The sequence below is a fragment of the Salmo salar genome, chromosome ssa09, assembly GCF_905237065.1.
Source record: "Salmo salar chromosome ssa09, Ssal_v3.1, whole genome shotgun sequence".
NCBI classification, from domain to species: Eukaryota; Metazoa; Chordata; class Actinopteri; order Salmoniformes; family Salmonidae; genus Salmo; species Salmo salar.
Genome location: NC_059450.1, coordinates 154,722,285 through 154,742,659, shown reverse-complemented (window position 1 = coordinate 154,742,659; position 20,375 = coordinate 154,722,285). Strand labels below are relative to the sequence as shown.

At 43.4% G+C, this 20,375-nt stretch overlaps 1 protein-coding gene across 1 annotated transcript in view; it reads left to right on the top strand.

Moving 5' to 3' along the window:
- Positions 1–20,375, top strand: part of LOC106613357 (small G protein signaling modulator 2) — a 145,894-nt gene that overhangs the window by 103,448 nt on the left and 22,071 nt on the right. Inside the window, exons 9-12 of the mRNA XM_045724860.1 lie at positions 50–117; positions 1,614–1,777; positions 6,034–6,160; positions 13,079–13,216. Of these exons, the coding sequence (XP_045580816.1) occupies positions 50–117; positions 1,614–1,777; positions 6,034–6,160; positions 13,079–13,216 (497 nt within the window). The remainder of the gene's footprint in view (positions 1–49; positions 118–1,613; positions 1,778–6,033; positions 6,161–13,078; positions 13,217–20,375) is intronic.

Here is a 20,375-nt window from a genome sequence, read left to right as displayed (position 1 = left end):
CTCTCTCTGTCTCTCTCTCTCTCTGTCTCTCTCTGTCTCTCTCTCTCAGTATCTATTGGGACTATGCATTGACCGTGCCTTTACGACAGATCGTGTGCATTCACTGTCACCAACGACGTGAGTCTACACACACACACACACACACACACACACACACACACACACACACACACACACACACACTCCTAACACACTATTACAGTCTACCTCATTATTTCCCATCAACCCCGGTGTTACGGAGAAAGTAATACCAGGGAACCCATTCCACCATGACACCTGGGAGGTGTCCCCTATGGCACCCTACCCCCTTTATAGTGGACTACTTTGGACCAGGGTCTATAGGGTTAGTGCACTACTTTGGACCAGGGTCTATAGGGTTACTGCACTACTTTGGACCAGGGTCTATAGGGTTAGTGCACTACTTTGGACCAGAGTCTATAGGATTAGTGCACTACTTTGGACCAGGGCCCATAGGGAATAGGGTGCTATTTGACCAGGGCCCATAGGGAATAGCGTGCTATTTGACCAGGGCCCATAGAGAATAGGGTGCTATTTGACCAGGGCCCATAGAGAATAGGGTGCTATTTGACCAGGGCCCATAGAGAATAGGGTGCTATTTGACCAGGGCCCATAGAGAATAGGGTGCTATTTGACCAGGGCCCATAGAGAATAGCCTGCTATTTGACCAGGGCCCATAGGGAATAGGGTGCTATTTGACCAGGGCCCATAGAGAATAGCCTGCTATTTGACCAGGGCCCATAGAGAATAGGCAACTATTTGACCAGGGCCCATAGAGAATAGGGTGCTATTTGACCAGGGCCCATAGGGAATAGGATGCTATTTGACCAGGGCCCATAGGGATTAGGGTGCTATTTGACATGGGCCCATAGGGAATAAGGTGCTATTTGACCAGGGCCCATAGAGAATAGCCTGCTATTTGACCAGGGCCCATAGAGAATAGGGTGCTATTTGACCAGGGCCCATAGAGAATAGGGTGCTATTTGACCAGGGCCCATAGAGAATAGCCTGCTATTTGACCAGGGCCCATAGAGAATAGGGTGCTATTTGACCAGGGCCCATAGAGAATAGGGTGCTATTTGACCAGGGCCCATAGAGAATAGGCTGCTATATGGTATGCAGTGGTTTTGATTAAGTATTCATTTCTTGTTTGTGGGTATAAAATCAAGGAGGGTTTAACAGGTGTGGTTGGCGGGCAGAGGGGCGGAGGAGGGCAGGAGGGCAGGAAGGCAGAAGGGCGGAGGGCAGAAGGGCAGAAGGGCGGAGGGCAGGAGGGCAGAAGGGCGGAGGGCAGAAGGGCGGAGGGCAGAAGGGCAGAAGGGCAGAAGGGCAGAAGGGCGGAGGGCAGAAGGGCGGAGGGCAGAAGGATGGAGGGCAGAAGGGCGGAGGGCAGAAGGATGGAGGGCAGAAGGATGGAGGGCAGGAGGGCAGAAGGGCAGAAGGATGGAGGGCAGGAGGGCAGAAGGGCAGAAGGGCAGAAGGGCGGAGGATATAGCTGCTCAAGTGTCCTCATTTATCTTAGTGACTCCTTTATACGGCTCCTCTCAATTTCTTTCTCTCTTTTTCATATCTACCTCTCTTTCTCCCCCCCCCAGCGGACTATGGTGGGACTTTGGTTCTGGTTAGTCAGGATGGCATCCAGCACCCCCCTCTCCACTTCCCCCCCGGCGGCCACCTCCTGGCCTTCCTGTCCTGCCTGGAGACGGGCCTGCTGCCCCGCGGTCAGCTGGAGCCCCCACTCTGGAGCCAGAGAGGCAAGGTAAGACCTGGTCTCAGAACAGATCTAATACTATAGAGCCACCACTCTGGAGTCAGAGAGGCAAGGTAAGACCTGGTCTCAGAACAGATCTAATACTATAGAGCCACCACTCTGGAGCCAGAGATGCAAGGTAAGACCTGGTCTCAGAACAGATCTAATACTATAGAGCCACCACTCTGGAGCCAGAGAGGCAAGGTAAGACCTGGTCTCAGAACAGATCTAATACTATAGAGCCGCCACTCTGGAGTCAGAGAGGCAAGGTAAGACCTGGTCTCAGAACAGATCTAATACTATAGAGCCGCCACTCTGGAGTCAGAGAGACAAGGTAAGACCTGGTCTCAGAACAGATCTAATACTATATAGGTGATTGTTATTAAAAACTGGCCTCAGACAGATCTAGTACAATACTATATAAAGAGAGACGTAAGTTAAGTAGTAAGTGTGTGTTACTAAGACCTGACCCAAGAACAGATTTAACACCACTCTGGTCACAGAAAGGTAAAGGGACGACTTTTATTTATTTTTATTTCACCTTTATTTAACCAGGTTGGCCAGTTAAGAACAAGTTGTCATTTACAACTGTGACCTGGCCAAGATAAAGCAAAGCAGTGCGACAAAAACAACAACACAGAGTTAGTTACACATAAACAAACGTACAGTCAATAACACAAAATAAAAGAAAAATAGAAAGATCTATGTACAGTGTGTGCAAATGTAGAAGAGTAGGGAGGTAAGGCAACAAATAGGCCCTAGAGGCGAAAATAATTACAACTTAGCATTAACACTGGAGCGATAGATGTGCAGATGATGATGTGCAAGTAGAGATACTGGGGTGCAAAAGAGCAAGAAGATAAATAACAAAATGGGGATGAGGTAGTTGGTTGGATGGGCTATTTACAGATTGTCTGTGTACAGCTGCAGCGATCGGTAAGCTGCTCTGACAGCTGATGCTTAAATTTAGAGAGGGAGATATAAGACTCCAGCTTCAGTGATTTTTGCAATTCGTTCCAGTCATTGGTAGCAGAGAACTGGAAGGAAAGGCGGCCAAAGGAAGTGTTGGCTTTGGGGATGACCAATGCAATATACCTGCTGGAGCGCATGCTACGGGTGGGTGTTGCGATGGTGACCAGTGAGCTGAGATAAGGCGGGGCTTTACCTAGCAAAGACTTATAGATGACCTGGAGCCAGTGGGTTTGGCGATGGATATGTAGTGAGGGCCAGCCAACGACAGCATACAGGTTGCAGTGGTGGGTAGTATATGGGGGCTTTGGTGATAAAACGGATGGCACTGGGATAGACTGCATCCAGTTTGCTGAGTAGACTGTTGGGGGCTATTTTGTAAATGACATCGCCGAAGTCAAGGATCGGTAGGATGGTCAGTTTTATGAGGGTATGCTTGGCGGCATGAGTGAAGGATGCTTTGTTGCGAAATAGGAAGCCGATTCTAGATTTAATTTTGGATTGGAGATGTTTAATGTGAGTCTGGAAGGAGAGTTTACAGTCTAACCAGACACCTAAGTATTTGTAGTTGTCCACATGTTCTAAATCAGAACCGTCCAGAGTAGTGATGCTGGACGGGCGGGAGGGTGCGGGCAGCGATCGGTTGAAGAGCATGCATTTAGTTTTACTAGCATTTAAAAGCAGTTGGAGGCCACGGAAGGAGAGTTGTATGGCATTGAAGCTCGTTTGGAGGTTTGTTACCACAGTGTCCAAAGAAGGGCCAGATGTATACAGAATGGTGTTGTCTGTGAAGAGGTGGATCAGAGAATCACCAGCAGTAAGAGCGACATCATTGATATATTCAGAGAAAAGTGTCGGCCCGAGAATTGAACCCTGTGGCACCCCGATAGAGACTGCCAGACCGGACAACAGGCCCTCCAATTTGACACACTGAACTCTATCTGAGAAGTAGTTGGTGAACCAGGCGAGGCAATCATTTGAGAAGCCAAGGCTATTGAGTCTGCCGATAAGAATGCGGTGATTGACAGAGTCGAAAGCCTTGGCCAGGTCGATGAAGATGGCTGCACGGTAGTCTTTTATTGATGGCGGTTATGATATCGTTTAGGACCTTAAGCGTTGCTGAGGTGCACCTGTGACCAGCTCGTAAACTAGATTGCATAGTGGAGAAGGGACGGTGGGATTCGAAATGGTCGGTGATCTGTTTGTTAACTTGGCTTTCGAAGATTTTAGGAAGGCAGGGCAGGATGGATATAGGTCTATAACAGTTTGGGTCTAGAGTGTCTCCCCCTTTTGAAGAGGGGGATGACCGTGGCAGCTTTCCAATCTTTGGGGATCTCAGACGATACGAAAGAGAGGTTCAATAGGCTTATAATAGGGGATGCAACAATTTCGGCGGATAAAAAGAGACAGTCCAAATTGTTTACCCCAGCTGATTTGTAGGGATCCAGATTTTGCAGTTCTTTCAGAACATCAGCTGTCTGGATTTGGGTGAAGGAGAAGTGGGGGTGGGGGTGAGGGTTGGGCAAGTTGCTGCAGGGGATGTTGAGATGTTGACCGGGGTACGGGTAGCCAGGTGGAAAGCATGGCCAGCCGTGTAAAAATGCTTATTGAAATGATCAATTATCGTAGATATATTGGTAGTGACAGTGTTTCCTAGCCTCAGTGCAGTGGGCAGCTGGGAGGAGGTGCTCTAATTCTCCATGGACTTTACAGTGTCCCAGAACTTTTTGGAATCAGTGCTACAGGAAGCAAATTTCTGTTTGAAAAAGATAGCCTTAGCTTTCCTAACTGACAGAGTATATTGGTTCCTGACTTCCCTGAAAAGTTGCATATCGCGGGGGCTGTTCGATGCTAATGCACAACGCCACAGGATGTTTTTGTGCTGTTCAAGGGCAGTCAAGTCTGGAGTGAACCAAGGGGTATATCTGTTCTTAGTTCTACATTTTTTTAATGGGGCATGCTTATTTAAGATGGAGAGGAAAGCACTTTTGAAGAGCAACCAGGCATCCTCTACTGACTGAATGAGGCCAATATCCTTCCAGGACACCTGGGCCAGGTCAATTAGAAAGGCCTGCTCGCTGAAGTGTTTTAGGGAGCGTTTGACAGTGATGAGGGGTGGTCGTTTGACCGCGGACCAAGTACGCACGCAGGCAATGAGGCAGTGATCGCTGAGATCCTGGTTGAAGACAGCAGAGGTGTATTTAGAGGGCAGGTTGGTCAGGATGAATATCTAAGAGGGTGCCCATGGTTATGGATTTAGGGTTGTACCTGGTAGGTTCCTTGAAGATTTGTATGAGATTGAGGGCATCTAGCTTAGATCGTAGGATGGCCGGGGTGTTAAGCATGTCCCAGTTTAGGTCGCCTAACAGTTCGAACTCTGAAGATAGATGAGGGGCAATCAATTCACATATGGTTTCCAGGGCATAGCTGGGGGCAGAAGGTGGTCTATAGCAAGCGGCAACGGTGAGAGACTTGTTTCTGGAAAGGTGGATTTTTAAAAGTAGAAGCTCAAATTGTTTGGGCACAGACCTGGATAGTATGACAGACTACACCTACGACTATAATAATTATAATATATATAATATAATAATTATAAAATATATATATATATAATATATATAATATGTAATATAATAATTATAATATATATATATAATATGTTCCGTTTCGCAGACACTTTTATCCAAAGCGACTTACAGTCATGCAGCATATGTTTTACGGGTGATCCTGGGAATGGAATCCACTACCCTGGCATTACAAGCACCATGCTCTACCAGCTCAGCCACACACGACAGCACAACCATAAATACAGTGATCAAGTACACATAAACTATAAATCGTTGCCGAATCCTGCGACAGTGTAAAATGTGTGTGCATGCATGTGTGTGTGTGTTTGTGTGTGTGTTTGTGTGTGTGTGTCTGTGTGTGTGTCTGTGTGTGTGTGTGTTTGTGTGTGCATGCATGCATGTGTGTGTTTGTTTGTGTGTGTGTGTGTGTCTGTGTCTGTGTGTGTCTGTGTGTGTCTGTGTCTGTGTGTGTGTGTGTGTGTGTCTGTGTGTGTGTGTGTGTGTGTCTGTGTGTGTGTGTGTGTGTGTGTGTGTGTGTGTGTGTGTGTGTGTGTGTGTGTGTGTGTGTCTGTGTGTGTGTGTGTGTGTGTGTGTGTGTGTGTGTGTGTGTGTGTGTGTGTGTGTGTGTGTGTGTGTGTGTGTGTGTGTGTGTGTGTGTGTGTGTGTGTGTGTGTGTGTGTGTGTGTGTGTGTGTGTGTGTGTGTGTGTGTGTGTGTGTGTGTATTCCAGGGTAAGGTGTTTCCTAAGCTAAGGATGAGGACCAGCACAGTCAGACTGTTAGATCAGGAGGGAGAGGAGCAGACAGCAGCTGACTACGTATTCCGTATCGTCTATCCTGGACACCACCACGACTCCAGTGAGTTACCCCATCCTTCCAACAAACACACACACACACACACAAACACACAGACACTCACACACACACACACACACACACACACACACACACACCTCTCTCTCTCTCTCTCAAAATGGCACCCACACCATCATTGGACACACATGATAGACTTCACTGTAAAGTACTTCTTGTTCACTTTGTCTGCTGTTGAGTGGCTTTCTGCAGCTTTTCCCAACTGTAATGTTGCTGTAGGTATTGTTATGCCGTAAGAGAATGGACAGAGAGTTACAGGAAGTATCTTGAGCATTCTGTAGGTTTGAATTTACTATCTCCTTTGGTATGTATGTCTGTCTGTTGTAAACTGAAGAGGCTGTACGCTGTAGGGGCTGTAGGCTGTAGAGACTGTACGCTGTAGAGGCTGTACGCTGTAGAGGCTGTCCGCTGTAGAGGCTGTCCGCTGTAGAGGCTATCCGCTGTAGAGGCTGTAGGGGCTGTACGCTGTAGGGGCTGTACGCTGTAGAGGCTGTACGCTGTAGAGGCTGTCCGCTGTAGAGGCTGTCCGCTGTAGAGGCTGTCCGCTGTAGAGGCTGTCCGCTGTAGAGGCTATACGCTGTAGGGGCTGTAGGCTGTAGGGGCTGTAGGCTGTAGAGGCTGTACGCTGTAGAGGCTGTACGCTGTAGAGGCTGTCCGCTGTAGAGGCTGTCCGCTGTAGAGGTTGTCCGCTGTAGAGGTTGTCCGCTGTAGAGCTTGTCTGCTTTAGAGGCTGTCCGCTGTAGAGCTTGTCCGCTGTAGAGGCTGTCCGCTGTAGAGGCTGTCCGCTGTAGAGGGTGTAGAGGCTGTACGCTGTAGAGGCTGTACGCTGTAGAGGCTGTCCGCTGTAGAGACTGTCCGCTGTAGAGGCTGTCCGCTGTAGAGGCTGTACCCTGAAGAGGCTGTACCCTGAAGAGGCTGTACCCTGAAGAGGCTGTACCCTGTAGAGGCTGTACCCTGTACGCTGTAGAGGCCGTAGGCTGCAGGGGCTGTAGGCTGTAGGGGCTGTAGGCTGTAGAGGCTGTAGGGGCTGTACGCTGTAGGGGCTGTACGCTGTAGGGGCTGTACGCTGTAGGGGCTGTAGAGGCTGTAGGCTGTAGGGGCTGTAGGCTGTAGGGGCTGTAGGCTGTAGGGGCTGTAGGCTGTAGGGGCTGTACGCTGTAGGGGCTGTACGCTGTAGAGGCTGTAGGGGCTGTAGGCTGTAGGGGCTGTAGGCTGTAGAGCCTGTACGCTGTAGGGGCTGTACGCTGTAGGGGCTGTGGGGCTGTAGGGGCTGTAGAGACTGTAGGCTGTAGGGGCTGTAGGCTGTAGAGGCTGTAGGGGCTGTAGGCTGTAGGGGCTGTACGCTGTAGAGGCTGTACGCTGTACGCTGTAGGGGCTGTACGCTGTAGGCTGTAGGGGCTGTAGGCTGTAGGGGCTGTAGGCTGTAGGGGCTGTACGCTGTAGAGGCTGTAGGGGCTGTAGAGGCTGTAGGCTGTAGGGGCTGTAGGCTGTAGAGGCTGTAGGGGCTGTAGGCTGTAGGGGCTGTAGGCTGTAGAGGCTGTAGGGGCTGTAGGCTGTAGAGGCTGTAGGGGCTGTACGCTGTAGGGGCTGTACGCCGTAGGGGCTGTACGCTGTAGGGGCTGTAGGCTGTAGAGGCTGTAGGGGCAGTAGGGGCTGTAGGCTGAAGGCTGTAGAGGCTGTAGGGGCTGTAGGCTGTAGTGGCTGTAGGGGCTGTAGGCTGTAGGGGCTGTAGGGGCTGTACGCTGTAGGGGCTGTAGGCTGTAGGGGCTGTAGGGGCTGTACGGGCTGTAGGGGCTGTAGGGCTGTAGAGGCTGTAGGGGCTGTAGGGGCTGTACGCTGTAGGGGCTGTAGGGGCTGTAGGGGCTGTAGAGGCTGTAGGGGCTGTAGGGGCTGTAGGGGCTGTACGCTGTAGAGGCTGTACGCTGTGTCGGCTGTAAGGATCCCTCCAGGCCTATAGATGGCGCAGTACTCTATGTATATCTGTTTTCTCTGTGTGTTTTATCCATGGACATTAAAACCAGTAGATAGCGCTGATGTCATCCATGTTTTCCTATGGCAAACTCCCGATGGTGCATGAAGCCCAAACTATTTCAATTTGAAGCGCGCCATATTGCTGAATGGGGCTGAATGGCACCAAAAAAATGCTAAGCATCATGGTGAAAGTGGCCATAACTACCAAAGGATCATGGTCGATGTAGTCATTTTCATCCTGCCTAAGAGAGCCTCCTCGTAGCCTGCCGGCCCGTGATTGGTCTGTGTCAGCACACGGTCCTGTGTGACGACAAATGTAGACAGAATGAATCAGTATTTCATTAAATATCTAGTAGTCAGAATGAATCACTATTTCATTAAATATCTAGTAGACAGAATGGATCAATATTTAATTAAATATCTAGTAGTCAGAATGAATCAATATTTAATTAAATATCTAGTAGTCAGAATGAATCAATATTTAATTAAATATCTAGTAGTCAGTATGAATCAGTATTTAATTAAATATCTATTAGTCAGAATGGATCACTATTTAATTAAATATCTAGTAGTCAGTATGAATCAGTATTTAATTAAATATCTATTAGTCAGAATGGATCACTATTTCATTAAATATCTAGTAGTCAGAATGAATCAGTATTTAATTAAATATCTAGTAGACAGAATGAATCAGTATTTAATTAAATATCTAGTAGTCAGAATGAATCAATATTTTATTAAATATCTAGTAGTCAGAATGAATCAATATTTAATTCAATATCTAGTAGACAGAATGAATCAATATTTAATTAATTATCTAGTAGTCAGAATGGATCAGTATTTAATTAAATATCTAGTAGTCAGAATGGATCAATATTTAATTAAATATCTAGTAGTCAGAATGAATCAGTATTTAATTAAATATCTAGTAGACAGAATGGATCAGTATTTCATTAAATATCTATTAGTCAGAATGGATCAGTATTTCATTAAATATCTAGTAGTCAGAATGGATCAATATTTAATTAAATATCTAGTAGTCAGAATGAATCAGTATTTAATTAAATATCTATTAGTCAGAATGGATCAGTATTTCATTAAATATCTATTAGTCAGAATGGATCAATATTTAATTAAATATCTAGTAGTCAGAATGAATCAGTATTTAATTAAATATCTAGTAGTCAGAATGGATCAATATTTAATTAAATATCTAGTAGTCAGAATGAATCAGTATTTAATTAAATATCTAGTAGTCAGAATGGATCAGTATTTCATTAAATATCTAGTAGACAGAATGGATCAGTATTTAATTAAATATCTAGTAGTCAGAATGGATCAGTATTTCATTAAATATCTAGTAGACAGAATGGATCAGTATTTAATTAAATATCTAGTAGACAGAATGGATCAGTGTTTAATTAAATATCTAGTAGACAGAATGGATCAGTATTTCATTAAATATCTAGTAGTCAGTATGAATCAGTATTTAATTAAATATCTATTAGTCAGAATGGATCACTATTTCATTAAATATCTAGTAGTCAGAATGAATCAGTATTTAATTAAATATCTAGTAGACAGAATGAATCAGTATTTAATTAAATATCTAGTAGTCAGAATGAATCAATATTTTATTAAATATCTAGTAGTCAGAATGAATCAATATTTAATTCAATATCTAGTAGACAGAATGAATCAATATTTAATTAATTATCTAGTAGTCAGAATGGATCAGTATTTAATTAAATATCTAGTAGTCAGAATGGATCAATATTTAATTAAATATCTAGTAGTCAGAATGAATCAGTATTTAATTAAATATCTATTAGTCAGAATGGATCAGTATTTCATTAAATATCTATTAGTCAGAATGGATCAATATTTAATGAAATATCTAGTAGTCAGAATGAATCAGTATTTAATTAAATATCTAGTAGACAGAATGAATCAGTATTTAATTAAATATCTAGTAGTCAGAATGAATCAATATTTTATTAAATATCTAGTAGTCAGAATGAATCAATATTTAATTCAATATCTAGTAGACAGAATGAATCAATATTTAATTAATTATCTAGTAGTCAGAATGGATCAGTATTTAATTAAATATCTAGTAGTCAGAATGGATCAATATTTAATTAAATATCTAGTAGTCAGAATGAATCAGTATTTAATTAAATATCTAGTAGACAGAATGGATCAGTATTTCATTAAATATCTATTAGTCAGAATGGATCAGTATTTCATTAAATATCTAGTAGTCAGAATGGATCAATATTTAATTAAATATCTAGTAGTCAGAATGAATCAGTATTTAATTAAATATCTATTAGTCAGAATGGATCAGTATTTCATTAAATATCTATTAGTCAGAATGGATCAATATTTAATGAAATATCTAGTAGTCAGAATGAATCAGTATTTAATTAAATATCTAGTAGTCAGAATGGATCAATATTTAATTAAATATCTAGTAGTCAGAATGAATCAGTATTTAATTAAATATCTAGTAGTCAGAATGGATCAGTATTTCATTAAATATCTAGTAGACAGAATGGATCAGTATTTAATTAAATATCTAGTAGTCAGAATGGATCAGTATTTCATTAAATATCTAGTAGACAGAATGGATCAGTATTTAATTAAATATCTAGTAGACAGAATGGATCAGTGTTTAATTAAATATCTAGTAGACAGAATGGATCAGTATTTCATTAAATATCTAGTAGTCAGTATGAATCAGTATTTAATTAAATATCTATTAGTCAGAATGGATCACTATTTCATTAAATATCTAGTAGTCAGAATGAATCAGTATTTAATTAAATATCTAGTAGACAGAATGAATCAGTATTTAATTAAATATCTAGTAGTCAGAATGAATCAATATTTTATTAAATATCTAGTAGTCAGAATGAATCAATATTTAATTCAATATCTAGTAGACAGAATGAATCAATATTTAATTAATTATCTAGTAGTCAGAATGGATCAGTATTTAATTAAATATCTAGTAGTCAGAATGGATCAATATTTAATTAAATATCTAGTAGTCAGAATGAATCAGTATTTAATTAAATATCTAGTAGACAGAATGGATCAGTATTTCATTAAATATCTATTAGTCAGAATGGATCAGTATTTCATTAAATATCTAGTAGTCAGAATGGATCAATATTTAATTAAATATCTAGTAGTCAGAATGAATCAGTATTTAATTAAATATCTATTAGTCAGAATGGATCAGTATTTCATTAAATATCTATTAGTCAGAATGGATCAATATTTAATGAAATATCTAGTAGTCAGAATGAATCAGTATTTAATTAAATATCTAGTAGTCAGAATGGATCAATATTTAATTAAATATCTAGTAGTCAGAATGAATCAGTATTTAATTAAATATCTAGTAGTCAGAATGGATCAGTATTTCATTAAATATCTAGTAGACAGAATGGATCAGTATTTAATTAAATATCTAGTAGTCAGAATGGATCAGTATTTCATTAAATATCTAGTAGACAGAATGGATCAGTATTTAATTAAATATCTAGTAGACAGAATGGATCAGTGTTTAATTAAATATCTAGTAGACAGAATGGATCAGTATTTCATTAAATAACCTCGATTTGTAGCAGACTTTAAAATAATTCACCATGGGATATAGAGGAATATAAACTGGGTGGTTGGAGCCCTGAATGCTGATTGGCTGACAGCCATGGTATATCAGACCGTATACCATGGGATTATAAATTAGTGTAATGGGGTAGTGACAACAATAGCTAGAGAGAGAATGAGGAATAGAACAAATGACTGTATAAATATTAACAAACACATACATGTAACATTATTAACTTAGTTAGCTATTACGATTCCCTGTTATATTATTACTAACTACTATCGGCTTTTGGCACCGCTAGGTTGCTACGCCGACCAGCAGAGCTTGTAACTTCACTGTCCAGACTGGACACTGGGGGCCTGGTATTATTACCTGGTATATAGCAGTGACTATAAACTACCACCAGGCCTATAGATGGCGCTGTGTTATATGTTTAACTGTGTTATCTGTGTGTATTATTACCTGGTATATAGCAGTGACTATAAACTACCACCAGACCTATAGATGGCGCTGTGTTAAATGTTTAACTGTGTTATCTGTGTGTATTATTACCTGGTTATATAGCAGTGACTATAAACTACCACCAGGCCTATAGATGGCGCTGTGTTATATGTTTAACTATGTTATCTGTGTGTATTATTACCTGGTATATAGCAGTGACTATAAACTACCACCAGGCCTATAGATGGCACTGTGTTATATGTTTAACTGTGTTATCTGTGTGTATTATTACCTGGTTATATAGCAGTGACTATAAACTACCACCACACCACCAGGCCTATAGATGGCGCTGTGTTATATCTTTAACTGTGTTATCTGTGTGTATTATTACCTGGTTATATAGCAGTGACTATAAACTACCACCACCAGGCCTATAGATGGCGCTGTGTTATATGTTTAACTGTGTTATCTGTGTGTATTATTACCTGGTTATATAGCAGTGACTATAAACTACCACCAGGCCTATAGATGGCGCTGTGTTATATCTTTAACTGTGTTATCTGTGTGTATTATTACCTGGTTATATAGCAGTGACTATAAACTACCACCACACCACCAGGCCTATAGATGGCGCTGTGTTATATGTTTAACTGTGTTATCTGTGTGTATTATTACCTGGTTATATAGCAGTGACTATAACCTACCACCAGGCCTATAGATGGCGCTGTGTTATATGTTTAACTGTGTTATCTGTGTGTATTATTACCTGGTTATATAGCAGTGACTATAAACTACCACCAGGCCTATAGATGGCGCTGTGTTATATGTTTAACTGTGTTATCTGTGTGTATTATTACCTGGTTATATAGCAGTGACTATAAACTACCACCACACCACGGGCAGCCGTGCTCCATCGCTGGATGATGATGAAGAGGAGGAAGATAGACTCCAGGCTATGATCTCAATGATCTGCTGGCGGAACCTCACAGATCCTAATGTCATGAAAGGTTTTTATCTATCACCTGACCCCACCCCCCCCCCACCCCCTTACAAACTTCACTACCCACAATTCACCTCCTGGTCCATCCCTCCCCATCTAAACCTCTGTGTGTCTCTTTGTCCCTGTGGCCTAATCCAACAGTGCAGGGTGGGTTAGGGAGTGTATGGTTGGTTGCTTGGGAGAGTTGGAGAGAGGAGAGTGGATGGCTGTTGAGTTTCCGCTCTCTCTTTAATACAAAACTAGAGGGGGGGGTGCGAGGGGAGAGAAGGAGGGGGAGAGAGAGAGGGGGGGTTGAGAGGGGGGAGAGGGGGAGAGAGAGAAGGAGAGGGAGAGAGGGGGGGAGGAAGGACAGAAAGAGGAGGTGGGGAGACAAACATAAAGCCAATCTAATGTAAGTGATTCATACTGTAGCCTAGTTACCCGAAGCCTCTTTATTCAGCATTTACGTCAATATTTCCCTGTAGGAACCTTGAATCAACAGGCTGCTTGTACTTCTGTAGATCATAGCATAGAGAGAGAATCATTCATTCAGTTGCCAGGGTAAAAGGCTCTAAGCATTGATGTACTGTACAGTGCCTTTGGAAAGTATTCAGACCTCTTGACTTTTTGCACATTTTGTTACGTTACAGCCTTATTCTAAAATGGATTCAATAAATATTTTTTCCTCAGCAATCTACACACAATACCCCATAATGACAAAGCAAAAACAGGTTTTTAGACATTTTTGCAAAGGTATTAAACATTTTAAACAGAAATACCTTATTTACATAAATATTCAGACCCTTTGCTATGAGACTCAAAATTGAGCTCAGGTGCATCCTGTTTCCATTGATCATCCTTAAGATGTTTCTACAACTTGAATGGAGTCCACCTGTGGTAAATTCAATTGATTGGACATGATTTGGAAAGGCACACACCTGTCTATATAAGGTCCCACAGTTGACAGGGCATGTCAGAGCAAAAACCAAGCCATGAGGTCAAAGGAATTGTCCGTAGAGCTCCAAGACAGGATTGTGTTGAGGCACAGATCTGCGGAAGGGTAACAAAACATTTCTGCAGCATTGAAGGTCCACAAGAACACAGTGGCCTCCATCATTCTTAAATGGAAGAAGTTTGGAACCACCAAGACTCTTCCTAGAGCTGGCCGCCTGGCCAAACTGAGCAATCGAGGGAGAAGGGCCTTGGTCAGGGAGGTGACCAAGAATCCGATGGTCACTCTGACAGAGTTCTAGAGTTCCTCTGTGGAGATGGGAGAACCTTCCAGAAGGACAACCATCTCTGCAGCATTCCACCAATCAGGCCTTTATGGTAGAGTGGCCAGACGGAAACCACTCCTCCGTAAAAGGCACATGACAGCCCGCTTGGAGTTTGCCAAAAGGCACCTAAAGACTCTCAGACCATGAAAAACAAGATTCTCTGGTCTGATGAAACCAAGATTGAACTCTTTGGCCTGAATGCCAGGCATCACGTCTGGAGGAAACCAGGCACCATCCCTACGGTGTAGCATGGTGGTGGCAGCATCATGCTGTGCGGATGTTTTTCAGTGGCAGGGACTGGGAGACTAGTCAGGATCGAGGGAAAGATGAACGGAGCAAAGTACAAAGAGATCATTGATGAAAACCTGCTCCAGACCGCTCAGGACTTGACTGGGGTGAAGGTTCACCTTCCAACAGGACAACAACCCTAAGCACACAGCCAAGACAACGCAGGAGTGGCTTCGGGACAAGTCTCTGAATGTCCTTGAGTGGCCCAGCCAGAGGCCAGACTTGAACCCGATTGAACATCTCTGGAGAGACCTGAAAATAGCTGTGCATCAACGCTCCCCATCCAACCTGACAGAGCTTGAGATGATCTACAGAGAAGAATGGGAGAAACTCCCCAAATACAGGTGTACCAAGCTTGTAGCGTCATACCCAAGAAGACCTGAGGCTGTAATCGCTGCCAAAGGTGCTTCAACAAAGTACTGAGTAAAATTGTTTTTGCTTTGTCATTATGGGGTTTTGTGTGAAGATAGTTTTTTTCCCCCCTCATCAGTTTAATACATTTTAGAATAAGGCTGTTATGTGATTAAATGTGGAAAAAGTCAAAGGATCTGAAGACTTTCCGAAGGCCCTGTATATAAACCCTAGATTGTTATTTCAGTGTATTGGCCATTGAGAGGTTTTAAAGCCACCGGTCGGCCATTTTGGTACTCCCCCGTAGGAACAGTCCTCCATAGTAATGAATGGAATTCTACAGTATTTCAGTATTTCAAGTTTCAAGGACAAAATTATGCATTTAAGTATTTTGTTGTTGTAGTTGGGATAGTAATCTAAAAAAAATTATACTCTAGTCCCAGTTATGATGGTCCTCTCCTCTCAGTGGAGCAGTACCATGTTAGTCCCAGTATTATGGTCCTCTCCTCTCCTCTCAGTGGAGCAGTACCATGTTAGTCCCAGTATTATGGTCCTCTCCTCTCCTCTCAGTGGAGCAGTACCATGTTAGTCCCAGTATTATGGTCCTCTCCTCTCCTCTCAGTGGAGCAGTACCATGTTAGTCCCAGTTATGATGGTCCTCTCCTCTCAGTGGAGCAGTACCATGTTAGTCCCAGTTATTATGGTCCTCTCCTCTCAGTGGAGCAGTACCATGTTAGTCCCAGTATTATGGTCCTCTCCTCTCCTCTCAGTGGAGCAGTACCATGTTAGTCCCAGTATTATGGTCCTCTCCTCTCAGTGGAGCAGTACCATGTTAGTCCCAGTATTATGGTCCTCTCCTCTCCTCTCAGTGGAGCAGTACCATGTTAGTCCCAGTTATGATGGTCCTCTCCTCTCAGTGGAGCAGTACCATGTTAGTCCCAGTTATGATGGTCCTCTCCTCTCAGTGGAGCAGTACCATGTTAGTCCCAGTATTATGGTCCTCTCCTCTCAGTGGAGCAGTACCATGTTAGTCCCAGTATTATGGTCCTCTCCTCTCCTCTCAGTGGAGCAGTACCATGTTAGTCCCAGTTATGATGGTCCTCTCCTCTCCAGTGGAGCAGTACCATGTTAGCCAGTATTATGGTCCTCTCCTCTCCAGTGGAGCAGTACCATGTTAGTCCACAGTATTATGGTCCTCTCCTCTCAGTGGAGCAGTACCATGTTAGTCCAGTATTATGGTCATCTCCTCTCCTCTCAGTGGAGCAGTATCATGTTAGTCCCAGTATTATGGTCCTCTCCTCTCCTCTCAGTGGAGCAGTACCATGTTTGTCCCAGTATTATGGTCCTCTCCTCTCCTCTCAGTGGAGCAGTACCATGTTAGCCCAGTATTATGGTCCTCTCCTCTCAGTGGAGCAGTACCATGTTAGCCCAGTATTATGGTCCTCTCCTCTCCTCTCAGTGGAGCAGTACCATGTTAGCCCAGTATTATGGTCCTCTCCTCTCAGTGGAGCAGTACCATGTTAGCCACAGTATTATGGTCCTCTCCTCTCAGTGGAGCAGTACCATGTTAGTCCCAGTTATGATGGTCCTCTCCTCTCAGTGGAGCAGTACCATGTTAGTCCCAGTTATGATGGTCCTCTCCTCTCAGTGGAGCAGTACCATGTTAGTCCCAGTTATGATGGTCCTCTCCTCTCAGTGGAGCAGTACCATGTTAGCAACAGTATTATGGTCATCTCCTCTCCTCTCAGTGGAGCAGTACCATGTTAGCAACAGTATTATGGTCCTCTCCTCTCCTCTCAGTGGAGCAGTACCATGTTAGTCACAGTATTATGGTCCTCTCCTCTCCCAGTGGAGCAGTACCATGTTAGCAACAGTATTATGGTCCTCTCCTCTCAGTGGAGCAGTACCATGTTAGCAACAGTATTATGGTCCTCTCCTCTCCTCTCAGTGGAGCAGTACCATGTTAGCAACAGTATTATGGTCCTCTCCTCTCAGTGGAGCAGTACCATGTTAGCAACAGTATTATGGTCATCTCTCTCCTCTCAGTGGAGCAGTACCATGTTAGCAACAGTATTATGGTCCTCTCCTCTCCTCTCAGTGGAGCAGTACCATGTTAGCAACAGTATTATGGTCCTCTCCTCTCAGCACTGTTGGGTTCTGGGACACAAATAAATGCTTTGATAATTTGCTCTGTTGCTATTCCTTTTTGCACTTTTGGTTTGGTTCACTAAACCCTTCACTGTTTAGTTTTTGTTTTGGCTCCGTTGTCTTCATTTACGTTCACTGCAGCATGCCTGACGAATTTGCATGTGAGATATGCAGCAACCAGTTTAATTTTGTTTCAATAGAATGTGTTAAAAATGTATATATTTATATATATCATCTCTCCTTTCTTTCTTTCTTTCTTTCTTTGCTCTGATTTAGTTGTGTCCTCTTCCTCTGTTAGTGCAGTCGTTTTTTCTGCAATGCTGTTCACTGTAATTCTTCACTAACCCAGGTCGTGCCCTCGTCCCTTCCATTGTGACGGCTAGGTCCTGTGGGGTTCCGCAGTAGTAGAGACATCGACAAACCTTTGGTTTCTACCCTGTCACACTTTGTCTCCTACCCTGTCACACTTTGGTTCCTACCCTGTCGCACTTTGTTCCTACCCTGTCGCACTTTGGTTCCTACCCTGTCACACTTTGGTTCCTACCCTGTCTCACTTTGGTTCCTACCCTGTCACACTTTGGTTCATACCCTGTCCACCTGGGTCCTACCCTGTCACACTTTGGTTCCTACCCTGTCACACTTTGGTTCCTACCCTGTCACACTTTGGTTCCTGCCCTGTCACACTTTGGTTCCTAGCACCCTGTCACACTTTGGTTCCTACCCTGTCACACTTTGGATCCTACCCTGTCACACTTTGGTTTCTACCATGTCACTCTTTGGTTCCTACCCTGTCACACTTTGGTTCCTACCCTGTCACACTTTGGATTCTACCCTGCCCCACTTTGGCTCCTACCCTGTCACACTTTGGTTCCTACCCTGTCACACTTTGGTTCCTACCCTGTCACACTTTGGTTTCAGCCCTGCCCCACTTTGTCTCCTACCCTGTCACACTTTGGTTCCTACCCTGTCAACACTTTGGTTCCTACCCTGTCACACTTTGGTTCCTACCCTGTCACACTTTGGTTCCTACCCTGTCACACTTTGGTTCCTACCCTGTCACACTTTGGCTCCTACCCTGTCACACTTTGGTTCCTACCATGTCACACTTTGGTTCCTACCCTGTCACACTTTAGTTTCAGCCCTGCCCCACTTTGGTTCCTACCCTGTCACACTTTGGTTCCTACCCTGTCGCACTTTGGTTCCTACCCTGTCACACTTTGGTTCCTACCATGTCACACTTTGGTTCCTACCCTGTCACACTTTAGTTTCAGCCCTACCTTGTTGCACTTTGGTGCCTACCCTGTCACACTTTGGTTCCTACCATGTCACACTTTGGTTTCCTACCCTGTCACACTTTGGATCCTACCCTGTCACAGTATCGTTATGTCACGGGAGTGCATTACCAAAAACCCTAAAATTACTTCCTGGTGAACTTTGAATTCAATTTGGACCAAAAAAATACCCTTTCTAGGGAGTGTGAATGCGGGGTCTCCTGTCCAGGCAGCATTTTATGTTTGGTTATGTTTTATCATTTTAATTTCATGGTTTTTCTGCTGAACAGTCAAAGAGCAGCTACTCATATTTATAACAGGTCATCAGCTCCATCCTGAAGAATTAAGGTGAAGAGCATTTCCTTAATGTTTACACTTTTCAGATTATTTCTACTTTTGGTTTACCCTTATTGTCATCCTTTTAGTTTCCTAGTTTTAGCTCCTTTTCTGTTGTTATGTTCTGGCTTCATGCTTCCTGCATGGCCTGAGAACCCCGCTGCCCTGTCTCTCTCCTCCTGGCCTTCTCCCCTTCCCCCTCTCCCCTCCTAATGTTTTTTTTTTGGTCCGCTTGTGGAGCCGGTCAGTTCTCCATGTTGTCTTCTCTCTGCCCCAGCATGCTCTGCTCTGTCTGCTCACTTCCTTCCGTTTGTTTCCAGAACTCTCGCTTCCCATAACTTCTTCCTATATTCATTTCCATGTTTTTGTTTATTCTCAATATAATGTTATGTGTTTTATGATGCCTGTCTGACTCACGCACGGACAATCACATACACAAATGTATACCTCATCTGCAGTTGAAGTCGGAAGTTCACATACACCTTAGCCAAATATATTTAAACTCAGTTTTTCACAATTCCTGACATTTAATCCTAGTAAAAATTCCCTGTCTTAGGTCAGTTACGATCACCACATTATTTTAAGAATGTTGAAATGTCAGAATAATAGTAGAGAGAATGATTTATTTCAGCTTTTATTTCTTTCATCACATTCCCAGGGGGTCAGAAGTTTACATACACTCAATTAGTATTTGGTAGCATTGCCTTTAAATTGTTTAACTTGGGTCAAACGTTTTGGGTAGCCTTCCACAAGCTTCCCACAATAAGTTGGGTGAATTTTGGCCCGTAACTCTTGACAGAGCTGGTGTAACTGAGTCAGGTTTGTAGGCCTCCTTGCTTTTTCAGTTCTACCCACAAATGTTCTATAGGACTAAGGTCAGGGCTTTGTGATGGCCACTCCAATACCTTGACTTTGTTGTCCTTAAGCCATTTTGCAACAACTTTGGAAGTATGCTTGGGGTCATTGTCCATTTGGAAGACCCATTTGCGACCAAGCTTTAACTTCCTGACTGATGTCTTGAGATGTTGTCCACATAATTTTCCTGCCTCATGATGCCATCTATTTTGTGAAGTGCACCAGTCCCTCCTGCAGCAAGGCACCCCCACAACATGATGCTGCCTCCCCCGTGCTTCACGGTTTGGATGGTGTTCTTCAGATTGCAAGCTTCCCCCTTTTTCCTCCAAACATAACGATGGTCATTATGGCAAAACAGTTATATTTTTGTTTCATCAGACCAGAGGACATTTCTCCAAAAAGTATGATCTTTGTCCCCATGTGCAGTTGCAAATCGTAGTCTGGCTTTTTTATGGCGGTTTTGGAGCAGTGACTTCTTCCTTGCTGAGCGGCCTTTCAGGTTATGTCGATATAGGACTCGTTTTACTGTGGATATAGATACTTTTGTACCTGTTTCCTCCAGCATCTTCACAAGGTCCTTTGCTGTTGTTCTGGGATTGATTTGTTCTTTTCGCTCCAAAGTACGTTCATCTCTAGGAGACAGAACGCGTCTCCTTCCTGA